This window comes from Thalassophryne amazonica, chromosome 9, assembly GCF_902500255.1.
Source record: "Thalassophryne amazonica chromosome 9, fThaAma1.1, whole genome shotgun sequence".
In the NCBI taxonomy this organism is placed as follows: domain Eukaryota; kingdom Metazoa; phylum Chordata; class Actinopteri; order Batrachoidiformes; family Batrachoididae; genus Thalassophryne; species Thalassophryne amazonica.
The window spans coordinates 2,590,191-2,612,013 of record NC_047111.1 but is presented as its reverse complement, the minus strand read 5'-3'; the positions used below and the strand labels follow the sequence as shown (position 1 = coordinate 2,612,013).

At 42.4% G+C, this 21,823-nt stretch overlaps 2 protein-coding genes across 2 annotated transcripts in view; one reads left to right on the top strand and one right to left on the bottom strand.

Moving 5' to 3' along the window:
* sim2 (SIM bHLH transcription factor 2) overlaps positions 1–6,972 on the top strand; it is a 266,456-nt gene extending 259,484 nt beyond the window's left edge. Inside the window, exon 10 of the mRNA XM_034177491.1 lies at positions 6,708–6,972. Within this exon, the coding sequence (XP_034033382.1) occupies positions 6,708–6,818 (111 nt within the window). The 3' untranslated portion in view covers positions 6,819–6,972. The remainder of the gene's footprint in view (positions 1–6,707) is intronic.
* An 11,248-nt stretch (positions 6,973–18,220) lies between these two features.
* Positions 18,221–21,823, bottom strand: part of hlcs (holocarboxylase synthetase (biotin-(proprionyl-CoA-carboxylase (ATP-hydrolysing)) ligase)) — a 373,652-nt gene continuing 370,049 nt past the window's right edge. The window contains exon 11 of the mRNA XM_034177490.1: positions 18,221–18,718. Coding sequence (XP_034033381.1) covers positions 18,547–18,718 — 172 coding nt within the window. The 3' untranslated portion in view covers positions 18,221–18,546. The remainder of the gene's footprint in view (positions 18,719–21,823) is intronic.

Below are 21,823 nucleotides of genomic sequence, written 5' to 3'. Positions count from 1 at the left end.
TCATTACAAAATCTCCCTTAACAGTGGAATGTCCAGATAAACTGCTGATCCCAAGCTCTTCTGAAACTTCTCTGTTCTCCCACGACGTCCTGGGTCAACAGAGGCTTAAATTTGGAGGTTTTCAGCTCAAAACAGGCTGACGATGGCGCCTCAGAGCTCAGCGCGACGTCCCGTTCCATGGGAAGTCCTTAAAGTGACAGTAAGACTCCATAATCTCTCATCAGCCATTAAAATTTTCACTGAAAACCAGCTGAATTTCTCGAATGGTGTCCACTTCGATCTGCCTCACAGGTTCTGAAAAAATTTTGATAAAGCAAAGTGCCAGTCTCTCAGCAAGTTGTTAGCCAAAGGGATTCCGATGGAAGGGGTGGACCACTCCTCACTCAAAGTCTGCCCACAGGCCAATGACGTAACCGACAGGCGTGACAAAACTCACGCATGCGCACGAGGGTTCAAGGTTGGCTGATGTAATTGCACGTGATTCAAATCCATATAGTTTTTGAAAAAATAAAAAGGTACGTTATTTTTCTCGCAGACCTCCTATATATATATATACACACACACACAATGGTGGGCACAGTTCCGCTGACCGGTAATCAGGAAAGCTAACTTTTTTGTTAGCAGATTAGCTTTTCAGCTAACTTCAAAAACCATCAGTGGACCAGTTAGCGTCCACTAAATTTATTTCCACAAATTTAGTCCACTAATGTTTTTTTGCAGTTAGTAATGGTGAAAAACATTTGTAAACTCTAAAATCATACATGATGGTTCCTGTCTGTTACGTATTTTACAGCAGTCAGGCAGCTGAGAGGAGCTGAGCTCAACTCTACCCCAATGGAAGGGGCCTGGCTGCCAGGCTGCTACAAAAAAAAAATTACATTGGCAGCATACAGTGGTCCAGATGTGAGGCCGAAGTCCTCAAAAGGAAAGCAGGTTTGACTTATACTTTTGATTTATAAACCAAATTAATCCGGATTTGTATAACTCTGTCATTTGTACAAAGTGAAAATATAACACATATCTTTTAATTTTAAAATAATGCACTAATTCTGAAGTTTTGAACATTAACACACACAGATGCCAGGCATTATGGGTAAACTGAGCCTCCACTCATCAGATTGGTTGATTCATTATATGTAAAAACCAACACACGTTACTGTAACATGTGTTGGTTTTTACAAATAAATGTGTATTGTAAAAAAAAAAAAAAAGGCATTTGCAAAACTGAAAATTCTGTATGTTAAGTTATGATACAGCAACAACTGTGTGATATAACTGGGCGCCATTCACACTGCCATCCAATAGATGTCTTAAAATGCATAGAAAACTGCCATTTACTACACGCTGGAGAATGAATGAATGAAGGAATGAATATTCATATCATGTCTATGGTGCATATGGAAGAGACACTCACTTACAGTAGTGTTCAGAATAATAGTGCTATGTGACTAAAAAGATTAATCCAGGTTTTGAGTATATTTCTTATTGTTACATGGGAAACAAGGTACCAGTAGATTCAGTAGATTCTCAGAAGATTCATATCACAAATCCAACAAGACCAAGCATTCATGATATTCACACTCTTAAGGCTATGAAATTGGGCTATTATTAAAAAAAAAAAAGTAGAAAAGGGGGTGTTCACAATAACAGTAGTGTGGCATTCAGTCAGTGAGTTTGTCAATTTTGTGGAACAAACTGGTGTGAATCAGGTGTCCCCTATGTAAGGATGAAGCCAGCACCTGTTGAACATGCTTTTCTGTTATGTTGGGACGCAGGTTAGAGGAGCGAACCAGCGTCTGACAAGGACCCAGCGCTAAAGAAACAGACAGCGGTTCCAAAGAACATAACAGATTTATTTCAAGTGCAAATATAAACAAAAAGTGAATTAACAGCCTGGCGGGGTGGAGGACGACGCGCTCTTCCTAGCGCCCAAGAGATTGGAGCCCGACAGTTCTGGACCCAGAAATTCCCGCCGGCACCCCCCAGGTGGTTAATGAATCGGACAGCGCCTGTTAAGGATGAGAGGCGAGATAAGTCAACACTGTTCACACAAATACTGTTTAGGGATCACACCATCAGCAAACACATTCAGGTTCTAATTCAGACTCAAATTACAGAAACAGCTCTCACAGCCCGTGGAGGACCATCAATCCGCACGCCACGGCTGTGAAGAGCGAATTTACACAATTATCAGAGTAGCTCAAATATAGCTGCGTACAAAACGCCAAATTACTATTGTTAATTACTCAAAGTCATTCACAGCTTTAGTTACCTCTGAAGTGTGCTGATGGAGCATGTCCCTCACCCATCTCCTTAACAGGCACAGTGCGTCAAACCTGGAGCGATCCTCAGCGTCACAATGTTAGACAAATGATCGTCACACAGCAGCAACAAGGTTGAGTCCCCAGCACCTTACACAGAGCAGTCATGGCTTAAATGTAGTACATCATTAGGATATCTACTTCAGCTGGAAGTCCTTTAGCTCTGCACGTGAACTGCTGATCAGGATATCCACTTCAGCTGGTAGTCCTTTAACTCTGCACGTGAACTGCTCATCAGGTGCATCCTCTTCAGCTGGTAGTCCTTTAGCTCTACACGTGAACTGCTCATCAGGTACATGGGGTTGGCATGATGACAGTGGAGGGTGAGAGATGCTTCATCCATCATCACAGCCTCAGACACGCCCCCCACAAACCAATTCAATTCAATTCAATTCAATTTTTTTTTTATATAGCGCCAAATCACAACAAACAGTTGCCCCAAGGCGCTTAGTAAACCACCCAAAGTATACACAAAACACACAAACAGTATCTTGGCCAGCCAAACCCCCCCAACACACAACATTTTCTCTTTGAAAGCCTGAGGAAAATGGGACCTTCAAGACATTGTTCAGAAGAACAGCGTAGTTTGATTGAAAAGTTGACTGGACAGGGGAAAACGTATACGCAGGTGCAAAAAATTATAGGCTGTTCATCTACAATGATCTCCAATGCTTTAAAATGGACAAAAAAAAAAACAAAAAAACAGAGATGTGTGGAAGAAAACGGAAAACAACCATCAAAATGGATAGAAGAATAACCAGAATGGCAAAGGCTCACCCATTGATCAGCTCCAGGATGATCAAAGACAGTCTGGAGTTACCTGTAAGTGCTGTGACAGTTAGAAGACGCCTGTGTGAAGCTAATTTATTTGCAAGAATCCCCTGCAAAGTCCCTCTGTTAAATAAAAGACATGTGCAGAAGAGGTTACAATTTGCCAAAGAACACATCAACTGGCCTAAAGAGAAATGGAGGAATATTTTGTGGACTGATGAGAGTAAAATTGTTCTTTTTGGGTCCAAGGGCCGCAGACAGTTTGTGAGACGACCCCCAAACTCTGAATTCAAGCCACAGTTCACAGTGAAGACAGTGAAGCATGGTGGTGCAAGCATCATGATATGGGCATGTTTCTCCTACTATGGTGTTGGGCCTATATATCACATACCAGGTATCATGGATCAGTTTGGATATGTCAAAGTACTTGAAGAGGTCATGTTGCCTTATGCTGAAGAGGACATGCCCTTTAAATGGGTGTTTCAACAAGACAATGACCCCAAGCACACTAGTAAACCAGCAAAATCTTGGTTCCAAACCAACAAAATTAATGCCTCGCAGATGCGAAGAAATCATGAAAAACTGTGGTTATACAACTAAATACTAGTTTAGTGATTCACAGGATTGCTAAAAAAGCAGTTTGAACATAATAGTTTTGAGTTTGTAGCGTCAACAGCAGATGGTACTATTATTGTGAACACCCCCTTTACTACTTTTTTTAATAATAACCCAATTTCATAGCCTTAAGAGTGTTGCATATCATGAATGCTTGGTCTTGTTGGATTTGTGAGAATCTACTGAATCTACTGGTACCTTGTTTCCCATGTAACAATAAGAAATATACTCAAAACCTGGATTAATCTTGTTAGTCACATAGCACTACTATTATTCTGAACACCACTGTATTTGTTTCATGCTTTTTTACTTTTATGGTTAAAAATCTGATTTTTCTCTCTTTACTATTAATATCTGTTTCAATCTAGAAAACAAAATGGGGTGGGGGTGTTGGAGTAATGTTACAGGTCATATATAGATGGCAGCACTGATCTGGCTGACTGATTCATAAGTTACTCCTGGTCTGAAATTGCCCTGCCTTCGTCTAGACATTTTCATATGTGCACTTTGGAAGTCTGGTCCATCGAAGACGTGCAGCTTGTCTTCATTTTAAAGTTTCTTTCAGCTGCTGTTCTTTGGGGTTTAAGCAACAGAAACATGTAAGTCCACCTCAGACAAAGTCCTTGGAAGTCTGGTGGATGTTATTGGAGGTGAGTGCATGATTATATTTCTTTATTTTTGACTGCTCCTTTTTCAGTGTGTGTGTGTGTGTGTGTGTGTGTGCGCAATAACATCAATTTAACACCATGCTCAAAGAGTTATGATTTATTACAGGAGATTTGGCACCAGTCATGTGCTTGAAGTGCTCCATTATGGTCACCTGTAATGAATCACATCAAGGACCCCAGTGCAGAGAACCACAGCAAAAGACAGAACAGGTTTTACTGTCCACATTAAATTTACCTCAGCAGGTCCATGGCAGACTGGTGGGTGGTCAAAAACTCAGGTTCAGTGTACAATTATCAGTCCAAAATAGCATCAGCTTCTCTGAGGACAAAAACACAAAAGCCATAGTCCAGATTTGGGGAACAGTTCAACATTTCATTAAGAGCCACAGTCTTTAGAGGGAGCAAGCAGCAGAACTGCCCAATGCAGAGAAAGAGTCCAACAACCAGGAGTTTTCAGATCACAGTCCAAACAGCAGGCAAAAACAAACAGAGATCTGGAATGGCAGTGAGGATGTGGAGTCCAAAAACACTGTAAATGGAGCAATAAACAGCAGGACAACACAGAGGTCCAGAACAATAGCAAGGTGAGGAACATGGAGACCATATCCATGGAGACATAGAACGCTAGACAGCATGGCAAAACCGAACACAGTCTGGTAACTCAAAGACGTTCTAAGTATTTCAAGGACACAGAACAATTAAACCCAGATGTGAGTGAACATGTGAACTTGAAGGTCATCAAGTCAAAAGTGACCCAGAGAGTTCCTCAAGAGTACAATAGCACAACACTAAATAATTCTGAAGGAAAGTATCAGAAGTAACTCAGAATGACTATGAACACAAACAGGAAAAGAGGATAGGAGCTAAAAGGTGACTCATGACAGTACCCCTTCCTCTACGGAACGTCTGCAGACATTCGAGTGGTCATGAAAAAAATCAGCAACTTATCCAGAATGTCAGACAGAGACTCTCGTGACCCATCACCTGTATTGTGAAGTTATGTCTGTGTGACTGGGGCTTAAATATCATTTTTCACTCCCCAATCGTGGACTCAATGCAGCACATGAAAAGCTGAGTTACATCAAAGTGTCTGGGTTTGTGATTGTCCCGGATCAAGACAAAGATCCAGGCTTTTTATTTATTGATTTTACTAGTTTGGGCATTTCAGCCTTCATGATAAAGGAGAGACACAGGAAACAGGATCAGAGACACGCAGCAACGTCTTCACCCCAGGTTCAGAATCAGAATCAGAATCACCTTTAATGTCATTGTAATTTGCATTGCAACAAGATTTGAGTGCAACTCCAAAAAGGTGCTTTGCATAGTACGAGTAATTTTTAGCCAAATAAAAGATACTAAAGTTTGACAATAAATTGTTCAGAGTATATGTACAACTAAATAAACACAAGATAAAGTAAAATAAAATGTGGACTAAGTAAAATGTAAGACGAGAATTATATACAACTGTGGAATCATATTGCACAGGAAAATTTCACATGGTTTACAGATATTGCACAAGAAACTTGAAAGGTGCAGATTATAGTGATTTGTTATTGTTCAGTGCAGTTATCGCTCTGGGGAGAAAGCTGTCCCTGAGTCTGTTTGTCCTAGTTTTGAATGACCTATACCGTCGGCCGGAGGGTCGTAGGTCAAACAGGTTGTTGCTGTGGTGGGATGTGTCTTTGCTGATGCTGGCAGCTCTGCTGAGGTAGCGAGAGCTGGAAATGTCTTCCAGGCTGGGCAGAGAGCAGCAAGTGATCCCCTGGGCTGTTTTGATCACCCTCTGCAGTGCTCTCCTGTCTGCTGCTGAGCACGCTGTGATGCAGTATGTCAGGATGCTCTCGATGGTGGCTCTGTAGAACAACACCAGCAGCTTCTCCTCCAGATTGTTTCTCCTGAGCACCCTCAGGAAGTGGAGTTGCTGCTGGGCTTTCTTCACCACCACTGTGGTGTTGGCAGTCCAGGAGAGGCTGTTAGAGAGCTGCACTCCCAGGAACCTGATGGAGCTGACCCTTTCCACACTGTCCCCTTGGATGTAGAGCGGGGCTGGGTCAGCCCTGTTCTTCCTGAAGTCCAGGATTATTTCTTTTGTTTTTGTGGTGTTCAGCGGCAGGTTGTTAGCTGAACACCATGCTGTCAGTCGATTGACCTCGTCTCTGTAGTCAGTTACTAGTGACTGGACTGTGTTCATCCAGGGCTTCTGGTTTGGAAAAACCCTGACCCTTTTGTTGACGGTGACAGTGTCAACACAGTTGGAGTTGAACATCATAATGATGTCTGTCATGTTTGTTTGTTTGTGGAAAGCAGCACATGAGGATTCTGCATCAGCCAGACAGGTCCAGCTATTCCCCTCAGAGGGGGCTGTGGATGGAGAGATCCCCAGTCCCAGACCCAACTTGCAGAGAACAGAGCTCCAGCTCCTACAGAGGCACCTACAGCCTGACCGTCCCTTATCCCTACAACCACCTGGACCAGGCTGCGACTCACAGCTCAGCGACCTCCTCCCACCTGGCTCATCAGCTGATCAGGTCGCTCCACAGCGGAGGGCCTGTCAGTTGGACCATCAGCAGTCCCAGGAGACACCATAACCCATTGTCTTCCAATACAGGTAGACTCTTTATTTTCATAAAGAACTTAATTTGAGAAAATGTTGTTATTCTCTATACCGGTGTTCAGTATGAAGCATGTATGTTATGTCACAGGTTTTGTTCGGTGACCATTTTAGGTGTTATACAAAAATCTTTTGGAACACAGTAAATATTGGTGTTTTACTTGTTTTCCAAAGTCCAAGCATTGGTACCTTGAAGTTTTGTATCCTTGTTCATGCCATGGTGCTCAGATTCATCATTCATTAAAACTTTCCTCGATTTAAAAAGTCAAACTATGCTGGGATTTGATTTTCATAAAGTCATTATAATTCAAAAGGATTGTAAATACAAAAAAACCCCTTCGTGACTGACACAATAGTGGATACATCCAGCTCACTTGAATTAGGGAAACCGAAGCCTCCTCCTGGAGCTGGTGGTGGTGGCGGAGGCTTGCAGGCTTTCATGTTCTTCTGGAAGGCCAGAAGGACTGCCACCTCAGTGGCTGCTGCAAAAACTCGGGTGTGGGAGGAGTTTGAGAGATGGGCATGGATAATGACTTTCCATCAGCCTCAAAGCAGTTCTAGCAAAAAGTCAGGCGACTCAGAAAAAGGAGACAGTTCTTGGTCCAGGCTGTGTTCAACAAGGGTGGGAAGCCACTAACCTGGACTGAGGATATCGTCAGGCAGTGGAAAGAACACTTTGAGGATCTCTTCAACCCAACTGACATGCCCACCGTCAAGGAGGCAGAGATGGAAGACTTGGACAGACCAGGTGTCACCTCCCTGGCAGATGTTACTGAGGTGGTCAAAAACACCTCAGTGGCAAGTCACCAGGAGTGGACGAGATCCTGAGATGCTGAAGTCTCTGGATATTCTTGGGCTGTCATTCTACAGCCTGACACACCTGTACAATATTGCATAGAAACCAGTGACAGAAACTCTGGATTGGCAAACTGGGGTGGTGGTTCCCATCTTAAAAAAAAAAAAAAAAAAACAAGTGGGGAGAGGGGAGCAGAGAGTGTCCTCCAACTATAGAGGAATCACACTTCTCAGCCTCCCTGGGAAACCCTACGCCAGGGTACTTGGGAGGAGACTTAGACAAATAGTCAAACCTCACATTCAGGAGAAGCCGTGTAAATTCTGCCCTGGTCGTGAAAGCTCTTTTCCACCTTAGAAAAGGTGTATGACCAGGTCCTCTGAGTTGTACTGTGCAGGGTGCTGTTGGAGTATGGGGTGCCAGACCCGCTGTAATGTGCAATCCAGTCTCTATATATCCGAAGTAGGAGCTGTGTCTTCATCCTTGGCATCACATGAGACCTGTTCCCAGTGGGTATTGAACTCCACTGGGGCTGCCCCTTGTCACTAATCCTGATAGGATTTCAAGGTGCAGGGGGTGGTGTGACCACTTTGGTGACCTCAGAATTAGAGCTCTGCTTTTTATGGATGTTGTGGTTCTGTTGGCATCATCAAATAGTGACCTCCCATGTGTTGTGGGCAGGTTTGAGGCCAAGCGTGAAACAAATGGAATGAGGATAATTACCTTCAAATGTGAGACCACAATTCTCTGTTGAAAAACAGTGGCTTGTTCTCGTAGGGTCAGGGCAAAGATATTGCCCAAAGTGGTTTAGTTCAAGGATCTCTGGGTCTTGTTTCTGATTTGGGGTAAGATGGAGCATGAGATTGACTGACAGACTGGGGTTGCATGTACCAGACTGTCTTGGTGAAAAAAGAGCTGAGCCAGAATGCAAGGCTTGGGATTTACCCATTGATTTACACCCCTGTCCTCACCGATGACCTGGGCTTACACTCAGGGACAGGGTTGAGAAGCTCCAATATCAGGGAGGGACTCTGAGTGGAGCCGCTGCTTTTTCCCATTGAAAGGAACCAGCTGAGGTGGTTCAGGCATCTGGTGAGGATGTCTTATGGTTGTCTCCCATCATTTCCCCACTAGGACACCTCTATAAGTCAGGCCAGCAGTGTGGCTCTGGGCAGGGCTCAGAGCATGCAGCCAAGTCAAACAAACCAGATTTTGCCAGCGTCGTCCGGACCATGCGGACGTGTCTACAGTGGTGGGCACAGATAACCAAAAGGTTAGCTTCGATAACAGATAATCAGCTAACTGAAAAGTTATATTTTATAAAGCTAAACTGATAACCCATCCAAAAATTTATCAGAAGCTACAGCTAACCGATAAATTCCAGTATTGTCTCCAGTACATTTGCAACAACAAGCTGATTTTGAGTTTTAACTCCATGATCGCTTCTGGTAGCATCAAAGGTGACAACAGACCCAAACAATCATTTGCAAAACATTGCCAAGTTGTAATTAGATAACTGTCTGATATAACAGGTGTCAAAATAAATAGAACACTGCCAACTACTGGGGTCCAGACGCTCATACTGCTTTGAACACTACTGGTCAGTAGATGGCAGTAGAGACCATGAAAACTTGCCAAAACAAAATTCCAGATAATCCGTGTCTGCTACGTTTAAGATGCATGGAATTTAATAAATGCAAACTGAATTTCAGACATCTTATATATATTACTCTGGAACAAAGACAGCAGTGTTTGACATAAGCAGGATTCTAACGCGCAAACAGGAATCGATTGCAATGATTCCAAATGAAAATATTGGCGAAGCAACCTGGGCTTCTTCTGGCATTTTTACATAAAACAAACACAATAACAACGTCTATAAACCCAGAGAATACGTTCATGAGAGTTTTAGGCACAATATACAAAGAGTTTAATGCTGTTGTCCGTGTGGAGCCTGTTCAGCACATTTCTTCTGTTGTGAATGTACTGAGATTACCCATAATACACTTTGTGGAGACAACATGTCCACGCTAAAACCTTCAAAATTAGTGCATTACTTTAAAACTAAAACATATATAGCTGATATTTTCACTTTATAACTTCAGACATGATGTTAATTTAAATAACATCTGAAATTAGTTTGGTTAAAATTTTAACATAAGTTAAAACTGTATGCCTCGGGATGACTTTGGTGATATTGCCAGCGTATCAGTATGGGGTCCAAAAAAAAACTTTTTTTTAATTTTTTTTGACCAGTTCTCCTTTGTCTGCAGAAGATATAGCAGTTTCTTCTGGAACCAGCTCTCCTTTGTTTGTAGAGAACTGCGCATCTACTACAAAACATTTAACTGGTAGATACTCAACTGATTTTAGACTTAATAAATGCTTGTAACTGTTAAGCTTTGTTCATCACTTCTGCAAAAATATGTTAGCAGTCTAAAAATTATTGAAGCAAAACTTATCGTAAAATAATTGGTCCAATGATGGTTTTCAAAGTTATCTGAAAAGCTAATCCGAAAATGAAAACATTAGCTTTGATAATTAGTGGTTAGCGGATTAGTGGAACTGTGCCCACCACTGTGTGTCTATGAGACAAATATGTCAAGGTGCATCATGGACAAACTGCATCTGTGTTGCATAGCTTGTCCACCACCATATCTTAGAGGGGGCTGCCACAGACTGCCAGCAGCTCATCTAAACCTACTGTAAACTGCTTCTTAGTGTGAAAAGCTGCAGCACTGAAGAATCAATCAATCAATCAATCAATCATTTTTTTTATATAGCGCCAAATCACAACAAACAGTTGCCCCAAGGCGCTTTATATTGTAAGGCAAGGCCATACAATAATTATGTAAAACCCCAACGGTCAAAACGACCTCCTGTGAGCAAGCACTTGGCTACAGTGGGAAGGAAAAACTCCCTTTTAACAGGAAGAAACCTCCAGCAGAACCAGGCTCAGGGAGGGGCAGTCTTCTGCTGGGACTGGTTGGGGCTGAGGGAGAGAACCAGGAAAAAGACATGCTGTGGAGGGGAGCAGAGATCGATCACTAATGATTAAATGCAGAGTGGTGCATACAGAGCAAAAAGAGAAAGAAACAGTGCATCATGGGAACCCCCCAGCAGTCTAAGTCTATAGCAGCATAACTAAGGGATGGTTCAGGGTCACCTGATCCAGCCCTAACTATAAGCTTTAGCAAAAGGGAAAGTTTTAAGCCTAATCTTAAAAGTATAGAGGGTGTCTGTCTCCCTGATCTGAATTGGGAGCTGGTTCCACAGGAGAGGAGCCTGAAAGCTGAAGGCTCTGCCTCCCATTCTACTCTTACAAACCCTAGGAACTACAAGTAAGCCTGCAGTCTGAGAGCGAAGCGCTCTATTGGGGTGATATGGTACTATGAGGTCCCTAAGATAAGATGGGACCTGATTATTCAAAACCTTATAAGTAAGAAGAAGAATTTTAAATTCTATTCTAGAATTAACAGGAAGCCAATGAAGAGAGGCCAATATGGGTGAGATATGCTCTCTCCTTCTAGTCCCCGTCAGTACTCTAGCTGCAGCATTTTGAATTAACTAAAGGCTTTTTAGGGAACTTTTAGGACAACCTGATAATAATGAATTACAATAGTCCAGCCTAGAGGAAATAAATGCATGAATTAGTTTTTCAGCATCACTCTGAGACAAGACCTTTCTGATTTTAGAGATATTGCGTAAATGCAAAAAAGCAGTCCTACATATTTGTTTAATATGCGCTTTGAATGACATATCCTGATCAAAAATGACTCCAAGATTTCTCACAGTATTACTAGAGGTCAGGGTAATGCCATCCAGAGTAAGGATCTGGTTAGACACCATGTTTCTAAGATTTGTGGGGCCAAGTACAATAACTTCAGTTTTATCTGAGTTTAAAAGCAGGAAATTAGAGGTCATCCATGTCTTTATGTCTGTAAGACAATCCTGCAGTTTAGCTAATTGGTGTGTCCCCTCTGGCTTCATGGATAGATAAAGCTGGGTATCATCTGCGTAACAATGAAAATTTAAGCAATACCGTCTAATAATACTACCTAAGGGAAGCATGTATAAAGTGAATAAAATTGGTCCTAGCACAGAACCTTGTGGAACTCCATAATTAACTTTAGTCTGTGAAGAAGATTCCCCATTTACATGAACAAATTGTAATCTATTAGACAAATATGATTCAAACCACCGCAGCGCAGTGCCTTTAATACCTATGGCATGCTCTAATCTCTATAATAAAATTTTATGGTCAACAGTATCAAAAGCAGCACTGAGGTCTAACAGAACAAGCACAGAGATGAGTCCACTGTCCGAGGCCATAAGAAGATCATTTGTAACCTTCACTAATGCTGTTTCTGTACTATGATGAATTCTAAAACCTGACTGAAACTCTTCAAATAGACCATTCCTCTGCAGATGATCAGTTAGCTGTTTTACAACTACCCTTTCAAGAATTTTTGAGAGAAAAGGAAGGTTGGAGATTGGCCTATAATTAGCTAAGATAGCTGGGTCAAGTGATGGCTTTTTAAGTAATGGTTTAATTACTGCCACCTTAAAAGCCTGTGGTACATAGCCAACTAATAAAGATAGATTGATCATATTTAAGATCGAAGCATTAAATAATGGTAGGGCTTCCTTGAGCAGCCTGGTAGGAATGGGGTCTAATAAACATGTTGATGGTTTGGATGAAGTAACTAATGAAAATAACTCAGACAGAACAATCGGAGAGAAAGAGTCTAACCAAATACCGGCATCACTGAAAGCAGCCAAAGATAACGATACGTCTTTGGGATGGTTATGAGTAATTTTTTCTCTAATAGTTAAAATTTTGTTAGCAAAGAAAGTCATGAAGTCATTACTAGTTAAAGTTAATGGAATACTCAGCTCAATAGAGCTCTGACTCTTTGTCAGCCTGGCTACAGTGCTGAAAAGAAACCTGGGGTTGTTCTTATTTTCTTCAATTAGTGATGAGTAGAAAGATGTCCTAGCTTTACGGAGGGCTTTTTTATAGAGCAACAGACTCTTTTTCCAGGCTAAGTGAAGATCTTCTAAATTAGTGAGACGCCATTTCCTCTCCAACTTACGGGTTATCTGCTTTAAGCTACGAGTTTGTGAGTTATACCACGGAGTCAGGCACTTCTGATTTAAAGCTCTCTTTTTTAGAGGAGCTACAGCATCCAAAGTTGTCTTCAATGAGGATGTAAAACTATTGACAAGATACTCTATCTCACTTACAGAGTTTAGGTAGCTACTCTGCTCTGTGTTGGTATATGGCATTAGAGAACATAAAGAAGGAATCATATCCTTAAACCTAGTTACAGCGCTTTCTGAAAGACTTCTAGTGTAATGAAACTTATTCCCCACTGCTGGGTAGTCCATCAGAGTAAATGTAAATGTTATTAAGAAATGATCAGACAGAAGGGAGTTTTCAGGGAATACTGTTAAGTCTTCTATTTCCATACCATAAGTCAGAACAAGATCTAAGATATGATTAAAGTGGTGGGTGGACTCATTTACTTTTTGAGCAAAGCCAATAGAGTCTAATAATAGATTAAATGCAGTGTTGAGGCTGTCATTCTCAGCATCTGTGTGGATGTTAAAATCGCCCACTATAATTATCTTATCTGAGCTAAGCACTAAGTCAGACAAAAGGTCTGAAAATTCACAGAGAAACTCACAGTAACGACCAGGTGGACGATAGATAATAACAAATAAAACTGGTTTTTGGGACTTCCAATTTGGATGGACAAGACTAAGAGTCAAGCTTTCAAATGAATTAAAGCTCTGTCTGGGTTTTTGATTAATTAATAAGCTGGAATGGAAGATTGCTGCTAATCCTCCGCCTCGGCCCGTGCTACGAGCATTCTGACAGTTAGTGTGACTCGGGGGTGTTGACTCATTTAAACTAACATATTCATCCTGCTGTAACCAGGTTTCTGTAAGGCAGAATAAATCAATATGTTGATCAATTATTATATCATTTACCAACAGGGACTTAGAAGAGAGAGACCTAATGTTTAATAGACCACATTTAACTGTTTTAGTCTGTGGTGCAGTTGAAGGTGCTATATTATTTTTTCTTTTTGAATTTTTATGCTTAAATAGATTTTTGCTGGTTATTGGTGGTCTGGGAGCAGGCACCGTCTCTACGGGGATGGGGTAATGAGGGGATGGCAGGGGGAGAGAAGATGCAGAGAGGTGTGTAAGACTACAACTCTGCTTCCTGGTCCCAACCCTGGATAGTCACGGTTTGGAGGATTTAAGAAAATTGGCCAGATTTCTAGAAATGAGAGCTGCTCCATCCAAAGTGGGATGGATGCCGTCTCTCCTAACAAGACCCGGTTTTCCCCAGAAGCTTTGCCAATTATCTATGAAGCCCACCTCATTTTTTGGACACCACTCAGACAGCCAGCAATTCAAGGAGAACATGCGGCTAAACATGTCACTCCCGGTCCGATTGGGGAGGGGCCCAGAGAAAACTACAGAGTCCGACATTGTTTTTGCAAAGTTACACACCGATTTAATGTTAATTTTAGTGACCTCCGATTGGCGTAACCGGGTGTCATTACTGCCGACGTGAATTACAATCTTACCAAATTTACGCTTAGCCTTAGCCAGCAGTTTCAAATTTCCTTCAATGTCGCCTGCTCTGGCCCCCGGAAGACAATTGACTATGGTTGCTGGTGTCGCTAACTTCACATTTCGCAAAACAGAGTCGCCAATAACCAGAGTTTGATCCTCGGCGGGTGTGTCGTCGAGTGGGGAAAAACGGTTAGAGATGTGAACGGGTTGGCGGTGTACACGGGGCTTCTGTTTAGGGCTACGCTTCCTCCTCACAGTCACCCAGTCAGCCTGCTTTCCCGGCTGCTCGGGATCTGCCAGGGGGTAACTAACGGCGGCTAAGCTACCTTGGTCCGCACCGACTACAGGGGCCTGGCTAGCTGTAGAATTTTCCACGGTGCGGCGCCGAGTCTCCAATTCGCCCAGCCTGGCCTCCAAAGCTACGAATAAGCTACACTTATTACAAGTACCGTTACTGCTAAAGGAGGCTGAGGAATAACTAAACATTTCACACCCAGAGCAGAAAAGTGCGGGAGAGACAGGAGAAGCCGCCATGCTAAATCGGCTAAGAGCTAGTAGCTACGCTAAGCTAGCAGATTCCTAAAAACACGCAAAGTGAATAATGTGTAAATAATTTAGAGGTGATTCAGCAGAAGGAGTGCTTTAGTTAAGGCACATAAAGATTACACTGGGAAACAAATCGTAATCTAGATAACTAGATCAATCTAACTGCGCAGATTAAACAGCTAACAGATACAGAAAAACACCGCTGTGCTCCGGAACAGGAAGTGATACAATACCGCAGTGAGAGCCAACCACCAGTGAACGAAGAAACGAAGTGATGTACGTTAGAAGATCTTAGGTCTTAGACTGGATCCGTCCTGTCATGCATACCCCTCAGAAGTTTCACCACTGTGCTGGTGTTGCAGTGTGACTTTATGAATTATCCTTATATTTATCCTCAGGTCCGGGGTTGGCTGCAGAATCCAGACACTCTGATGCGCTCCATCAAGACTGCAGAGCAATAAACACAGATTTTCATGGCACCCCAACAGAAGAACCATGCAAACATTACCTGGCTGTCCACACAAAAGCATCTGATGTTTGTGCTGCCACAGGCTGCAAGAGGACGTTCAGCCAAGACCTCTGCCACAAACCACGGGGTGGTGCATGGCCAGGATGTGGCCTGACCCAACCATGTCCTTTGCTCAGTGGCCTCACAGTGGGAAAGGATAAGCAGGGAGGACTGGTTCATGAACAGGGGCAGCCTGTTCCCGAGCACCTGCAGCGGCAGAGGAGGCAGAGTATGAAGAAGGTTCCTGGCAGCCATTCAGGTGCAGGACATCCACAGCAGCCGCAGCAGCATGGACTTTCTGCGGACGTGGAATTTGTTGCTCAGGACATCTGTGTTGGCCTGATTGTTAGGGAGAGTCAATCAGTCAAATCTCCAGATCTTTCTAAGAAGTGTCATCACACAGATAGCCATACAAGGAACCGCTATGGTTACCACGGTAACAAGACACCATTTTACAGCTGTAACAGTCAGAGCTCCAAGTCCACCATATGCCCCGACCGCAGGCGGGAAAACCCACATTTCATCAGCACTTCTGTCATCATCACAAAAGAGAGGTGATCTGTCTGGATTCCTTCAAACTCTTCCATTGTCAGATAAGCGGAAAAATGCTTACTCTAGTACTCTGTTCTAAATGCTCCGCAGAGTACTCTGTGTGTGCTAAATGCTCTGTACTCTATATGGTCTAAATGCTCCGCGGAGTACTCTGTGTGTGCTAAATGCTCTGTACTCTATATGGTCTAAATGCTCCGCGGAGTACTCTGTATGTGCTAAATGCTCTGTACTCTATATGTTCTAAATGCTCCGCGGCATATTCTATGTTCTAAATGCTCCGTACTCTGTATGTTCTAAATCCTCTGTAGTGTACTCTGTATGTGCTAAATGCTCCGCAGAGTACTCTATATGTTCTAAATGCTCCATAGCATACTTTATATTTTCTAAATGCTCCGTACTCTGTATGTTCTAAATGCTCCATACTCTATATGATCTAAATGCGCCGTACTCTATCTGTTCTAAATGCACCATACTCTATATGTTCTAAATGCTCCGTAGAGCACTCTATATGTTCTAAATGCACCATACTCTATATGTTCTAAATACTCCATACTCTATATATTCTAAATGCGCCGCAGAGTGCTCTATATGTGCTAAATGTTCCATAGCATACTTTATATGTTCTAAAAGCTCTGTACTCTGTATGTTCTAAATGCTCCGTACTCTGTATGTTCTAAATCCTCTGTAGAGTACTCTATATGTGCTAAATGTTCCGTAGTGTACTCTATATGTTCTAAATGGGCTGTAGAGTACTCTGTATGTTCTAATGCGCCGCAGAGCACTATGTCCTAAATACTCTGCAGCGTACTCTATATGTTCTAAATGCTCCGTAGAGTACTCTATGTTCTAAATGTGCCATAGAGTACTCTATGTTCTAAATGCACCATAGAGTACTTTATGTTTGAAATGCTCCGTAGGGTACTCTATATGTTCTAAATGCTCCGTACTCTATGTTCTAAATATGCCATAGAGTACTCTATATGTTCTAAATGCAACGTAGAGTACTCTATATGTCCTAAATGCTCTGTAGGGTACTCTATATGTTCTAAATGCTCCGTACTCTATATGTTCTAAATGCGCCGCAGAGCACTATTTTCTAAATACTCTGCAGTGTACTCTATATGTTCTAAATGCTCTGTAGAGTACTCTATATGTTCTAAATGCTCCGTAGAGTACTCTATGTTCTAAATGCTCCGTAGAGTACTCTATGTTCTAAATGCGCCATAGAGTACTCTATATGTTCTAAATGCGCCGCAGAGCACTATTTTCTAAATACTCTGCAGTGTACTCTATATGTTCTAAATGCTCTGTACTCTATATGTTCTAAATGCTCCGTAGGGTACTCTATATGTTCTAAATGCGCCGTACTCTATATGTTCTAAATGCATCGTAGAGTACTCTATGTTCTAAATGCGCAGCAGAGCACTATGTTCTAAATACTTTGCAGTGTACTCTACATGTTCTAAATGCTCCATAGAGTACTCTATATATTCTAAATGCGCAGAGAGCACTATGTTCTAAATACTATGCAGCGTACTCTGTATGTTCTAAATGCTCCGTACTCTATATGTTCTAAATGAGCCGTACTCTATATGTGCTAATTGTTCCGTAGTGTTCTCTATATGTTCTAAATGCCCGCAGAGTACTCTATATGTTCTAATTACTCTGCAGCGTACTCTATATATTCTACATGCTCCGTAGAGTACTCTGTATGTTCTAAATGCTCAGTACTCTATATGTTCTAAATGCTCCGTGGAGTACTCTCTATGTTCTAAATTCTCCGTAGAATACTCCCCCCCCCCCCAACACACACAAGCCTTGGTTGCCAATGATCCTGTTGTTGCAGATTCACCAGGTTTCCTTTCTTGGACCATTGCCTAGACACATCCCAAAAAAGTAGAAGTTTTGGCGATGTGCCGGCCCGGTCTTCAGTTTGGCCCTCATTGAACTCATTCAGTTCTTTATGCATCTGTTTTTCCTACTTCCAACACATCACGTTTGAGGACAAAATGTGACCTTGGTGCCTGATAGTGTTACCTCACTGACAGATACCACTGCATGGAGATAATCTGTGTTATTTGCGTCACCCGCCTGCGGTCACAGTGCGATGGCTGATCGGTGTATCCGCTCATGTCTTACAATATATGAATGTGTTCCTGGTTCAGGTCAGGTTTCTGCTGAAACAAGCAGGAGGACCAGCATAAAGTCTCATTTTATTAATGCACAGACTCATCTGAAAAACAAAGTCATAATAATAAATTCATGTTACACAAATGACAAACAAATACAGATTAACACTTTATGTGATCACACTCCCAAAAAGACAGTTTCACAGAGATGATTTAAATTATTAGCCCCAGACCAGCAGATTAGAAAATGAATGCTGAAACCACATAAGAGGTCAGAGCCCTGGATTGACCCCGGTCAGTCTCCGATCTGTGCCTTCAGTCTAACTGGACGATTAGGAACGTGTGATTCTGGTTTCAATCTGAACTGTGTCCATTTTAAAAGCAGCTCAGTGTCCTGATGACGGGTATCAGGTTCCAGTCCACTTCTTGAACAAGGTCTTAATGCTGCTTGGTGACGACCAGGTTCTTCAGCATGTCAAAGGAGTTTCCATCAGGCTCAACGGAGACGACACCGTGCTCCTTGCTGCGCACTTTCAGGAAGCCGTTACAGTCCAGACCTACAACCTCAGCCTCGGGTCCATCCTCACTCCAAAGATGCACTTTAGTCCCACTAGTGGCAAAGCAGGGAAAAAAAAATCTGAATAAAATTAATCCATGTCAAAATTTGTGTTAATTTCTTTTGACACCTGTTTCTCAATGAATGCTGGAGGTTTTGCACGACCTTAAAATTTCAGTTCCCTTTAAATGATGCATGAGCTTCTATATTATAAACAGTTGGTGTGATGAAACATCAGATCTGTTTTTCAGCAGCAGGTCTTCACTGTCAGTGTGACTGATCTGCAGGGTCATGGACTTCAGCATCCTAAAAAGAAGATTTAGGATCAAACTGATTGGTTGATTCTGTCTGTACGCTCTGAATGACGGCTTAGATGCAGCCTTTTGGACATAAAGCATGAAATCAGGATACTGAAAACTCAAAGATACTCTTTATTATTAGTAACAGTAGTAGTGTTCCCCATTAAATATGTTTGTCTTAATCAATATGCAGTTTTGGGTGTGTCTAACCCAGTGAACAAAATACTGGGAGGAGAACATACAAATAGGTTCAAGTATCACATGAACTGTGATGAATCAAACCCAAAACAAATGTAAGGGGTTAATGACGACGTCTGGCTGTTGCAGGTTTGAAAGCAGTGTGCTAACTGTTGCAGGACTGCAGACATACATCAGTCTGATTCAAAGTCATTTCCTGTGAGCTGTTTGGGGTATGCATTTCTTTACTTTCATTTAATAATCTTTAACACAGAAAACACCCAGGGCTCGACTGTAACACGTGTCCGTGAGTGAACAGTCAGACTAGTGCTCCTTGAAAGAACCACATCTGAAGACATTTTAAACATACATTTACACAAAATACGACTACTACTAATAATAATAATAATACAGTTGAGGACAGACGTTTCCATGCACTCATCATGGGCATGAATGTCATGCTAGTTTTGGGCTTTTAATGATGTCCTTGAACTGTTCTTTCATCAGGGTGGAATGATTGTACAATATGAAACATGTTTATTTAGGGTCTGCTCCTTTCTCTGCCCCTGACCAAGGCAGCATCTCTACATCTGGAGTTGGTTCCTGGGTGCCGGTACTTCAGACTGAATGGTCCCCCCTAAAAATTGGTCCACCCTGCCTTTACTGTGCATGCATCATTAGCCACGGTTCATGGATTATCACCTCGTTTCTGCTTCAAACTGCCTCCAGTCATCATCTATCTCAGCGACAGATACCTGAAACTTTTGTACAACAATCATTTCCACATAAATTCAGCATTATTTCATCATAAAAGATGAAGCGATCAGAGCGCAGCAGCTAAACAAGCTGCAAGCTGATGCGTTCACTGCACATCAGTCATTTCAAAGCATCACAGAATTTCGCCAATTTTCTGCTTAAAATGGCCTCGTTTCCGCTTAAAACTGACTTTAGAATGATTTAAGAGGTTTTACCTTTAGCATCTGATGGTTAATAACCACATTAATCCATTCGATTGCTTTGGGTGATGAGCTGCTGTGGTCCGAAATGATGCATCTGCAGGACCAGTTTTTAGGGGGAACCATTTGGTCTGTGACACCGGACTGTGGCTGCCCACTGCCCCTAGTGGTTGGACTGTGTCTAACTGCAATTATGATGGTTAAATGCAGAGGACAAACTTTGTTTTATGTATGTATATACGAGGGCTGTCAATAAAGTTACGGTCCTTTTTATTTTTTTCAAAAACTATATGGATTTCATTCATATGTTTTTACGTCAGACATGCTTGAACCCTCGTGAGCATGCGTGAGTTTTTCCACGCCTGTCGGTGACGTCATTCGCCTGTGAGCACTCCTTGTGGGAGGAGTCGTCCAGCCCCTCGTCGGAATTCCTTTGTCTGAGAAGTTGCTGAGAGACTGATGCATTGTTTGATCAAAATTTTTTCTAAACCTGTGAGACACATCGAAGTGGACACGGTTCGAAAAATTAAGCTGGTTTTCAGTGAAAATTTTAACGGCTGATGAGAGATTTTGAGGTGATTCTGTCGCTTTAAGGACTTTTCACGGTGCGAGACGTCGCGCAGCGCTCTCAGGCGGCGTCATCAGCCTGTTCAAGCTGAAAACCTCCACATTTCAGGCTCTATTGATCCAGGACGTCGTGAGAGAACAGAGAAGTTTCAGAAGAAGTCGGTTTCAGCATTTTATCCGGATATTCCACTGTTAAAGGAGATTTTTTTTAATGAAAGACGAGCGGACGGGTCCGCGCGTCGGGACGCAGCCGCCGCGACGCTCCGCCACAGGAAAAACACCTCTGTTGAAAGCCTTAAGGACAAGTTGGAACATGTCCTGCCTGTTAAACAATTTCTCATATACTCACTCCACTGAAAGCCATCAAAAGCCGCCTGGATTTTACAAATGGTTATCAACACGGAGGTGTTTTTCCTGTGCCGCCGCACCGCGTCGGCTGCGTCCTGACGCGCGGATCCGTCCGCACGTCTTTCATTAAAAAAAATCTCCTTTAACAGTGGAATATCCGGATAAAATGCTGAAACCGACTTCTTCTGAAACTTCTCTGTTCTCTCACGACGTCCTGGATCAATAGAGCCTGAAATGTGGAGGTTTTCAGCTTGAACAGGCTGATGACGCTGCCTGAGAGCGCTGCACAACGTCTCGCACCGTGAAAAGTCCTTAAAGCGACAGAATCACCTCAAAATCTCTCATCAGCTGTTAAAATTTTCACTGAAAACCAGCTTAATTTTTCGAACCGTGTCCACTTCGATGTGTCTCACAGGTTTAGAAAAAATTTTGATCAAACAACGCGCCAGTCTCTCAGCAACTTCTCAGACAAAGGAATTCCGACGAGGGGCTGGACGACTCCTCCCACAAGGAGTGCTCACAGGCGAATGACGTCACCGACAGGCGTGGAAAAACTCACGCATGCGCACGAGGGTTCAAGCATGTCTGACGTAAAAACATATGAATGAAATCCATATAGTTTTTGAAAAAAATAAAAAGGACCGTTACTTTATTGACAGCCCTCGTACAATAACAATAAAGGCTCTAATACAACTAAGGCAAAGATTTTGGGCCGAACATCAACGTAGGTTGATGTAAATATGAGGTCTGTTAGAAAAGTATCCGACCTTATTATTTTTTAAAAAACCATATGGATTTGAATCAGTGTGATT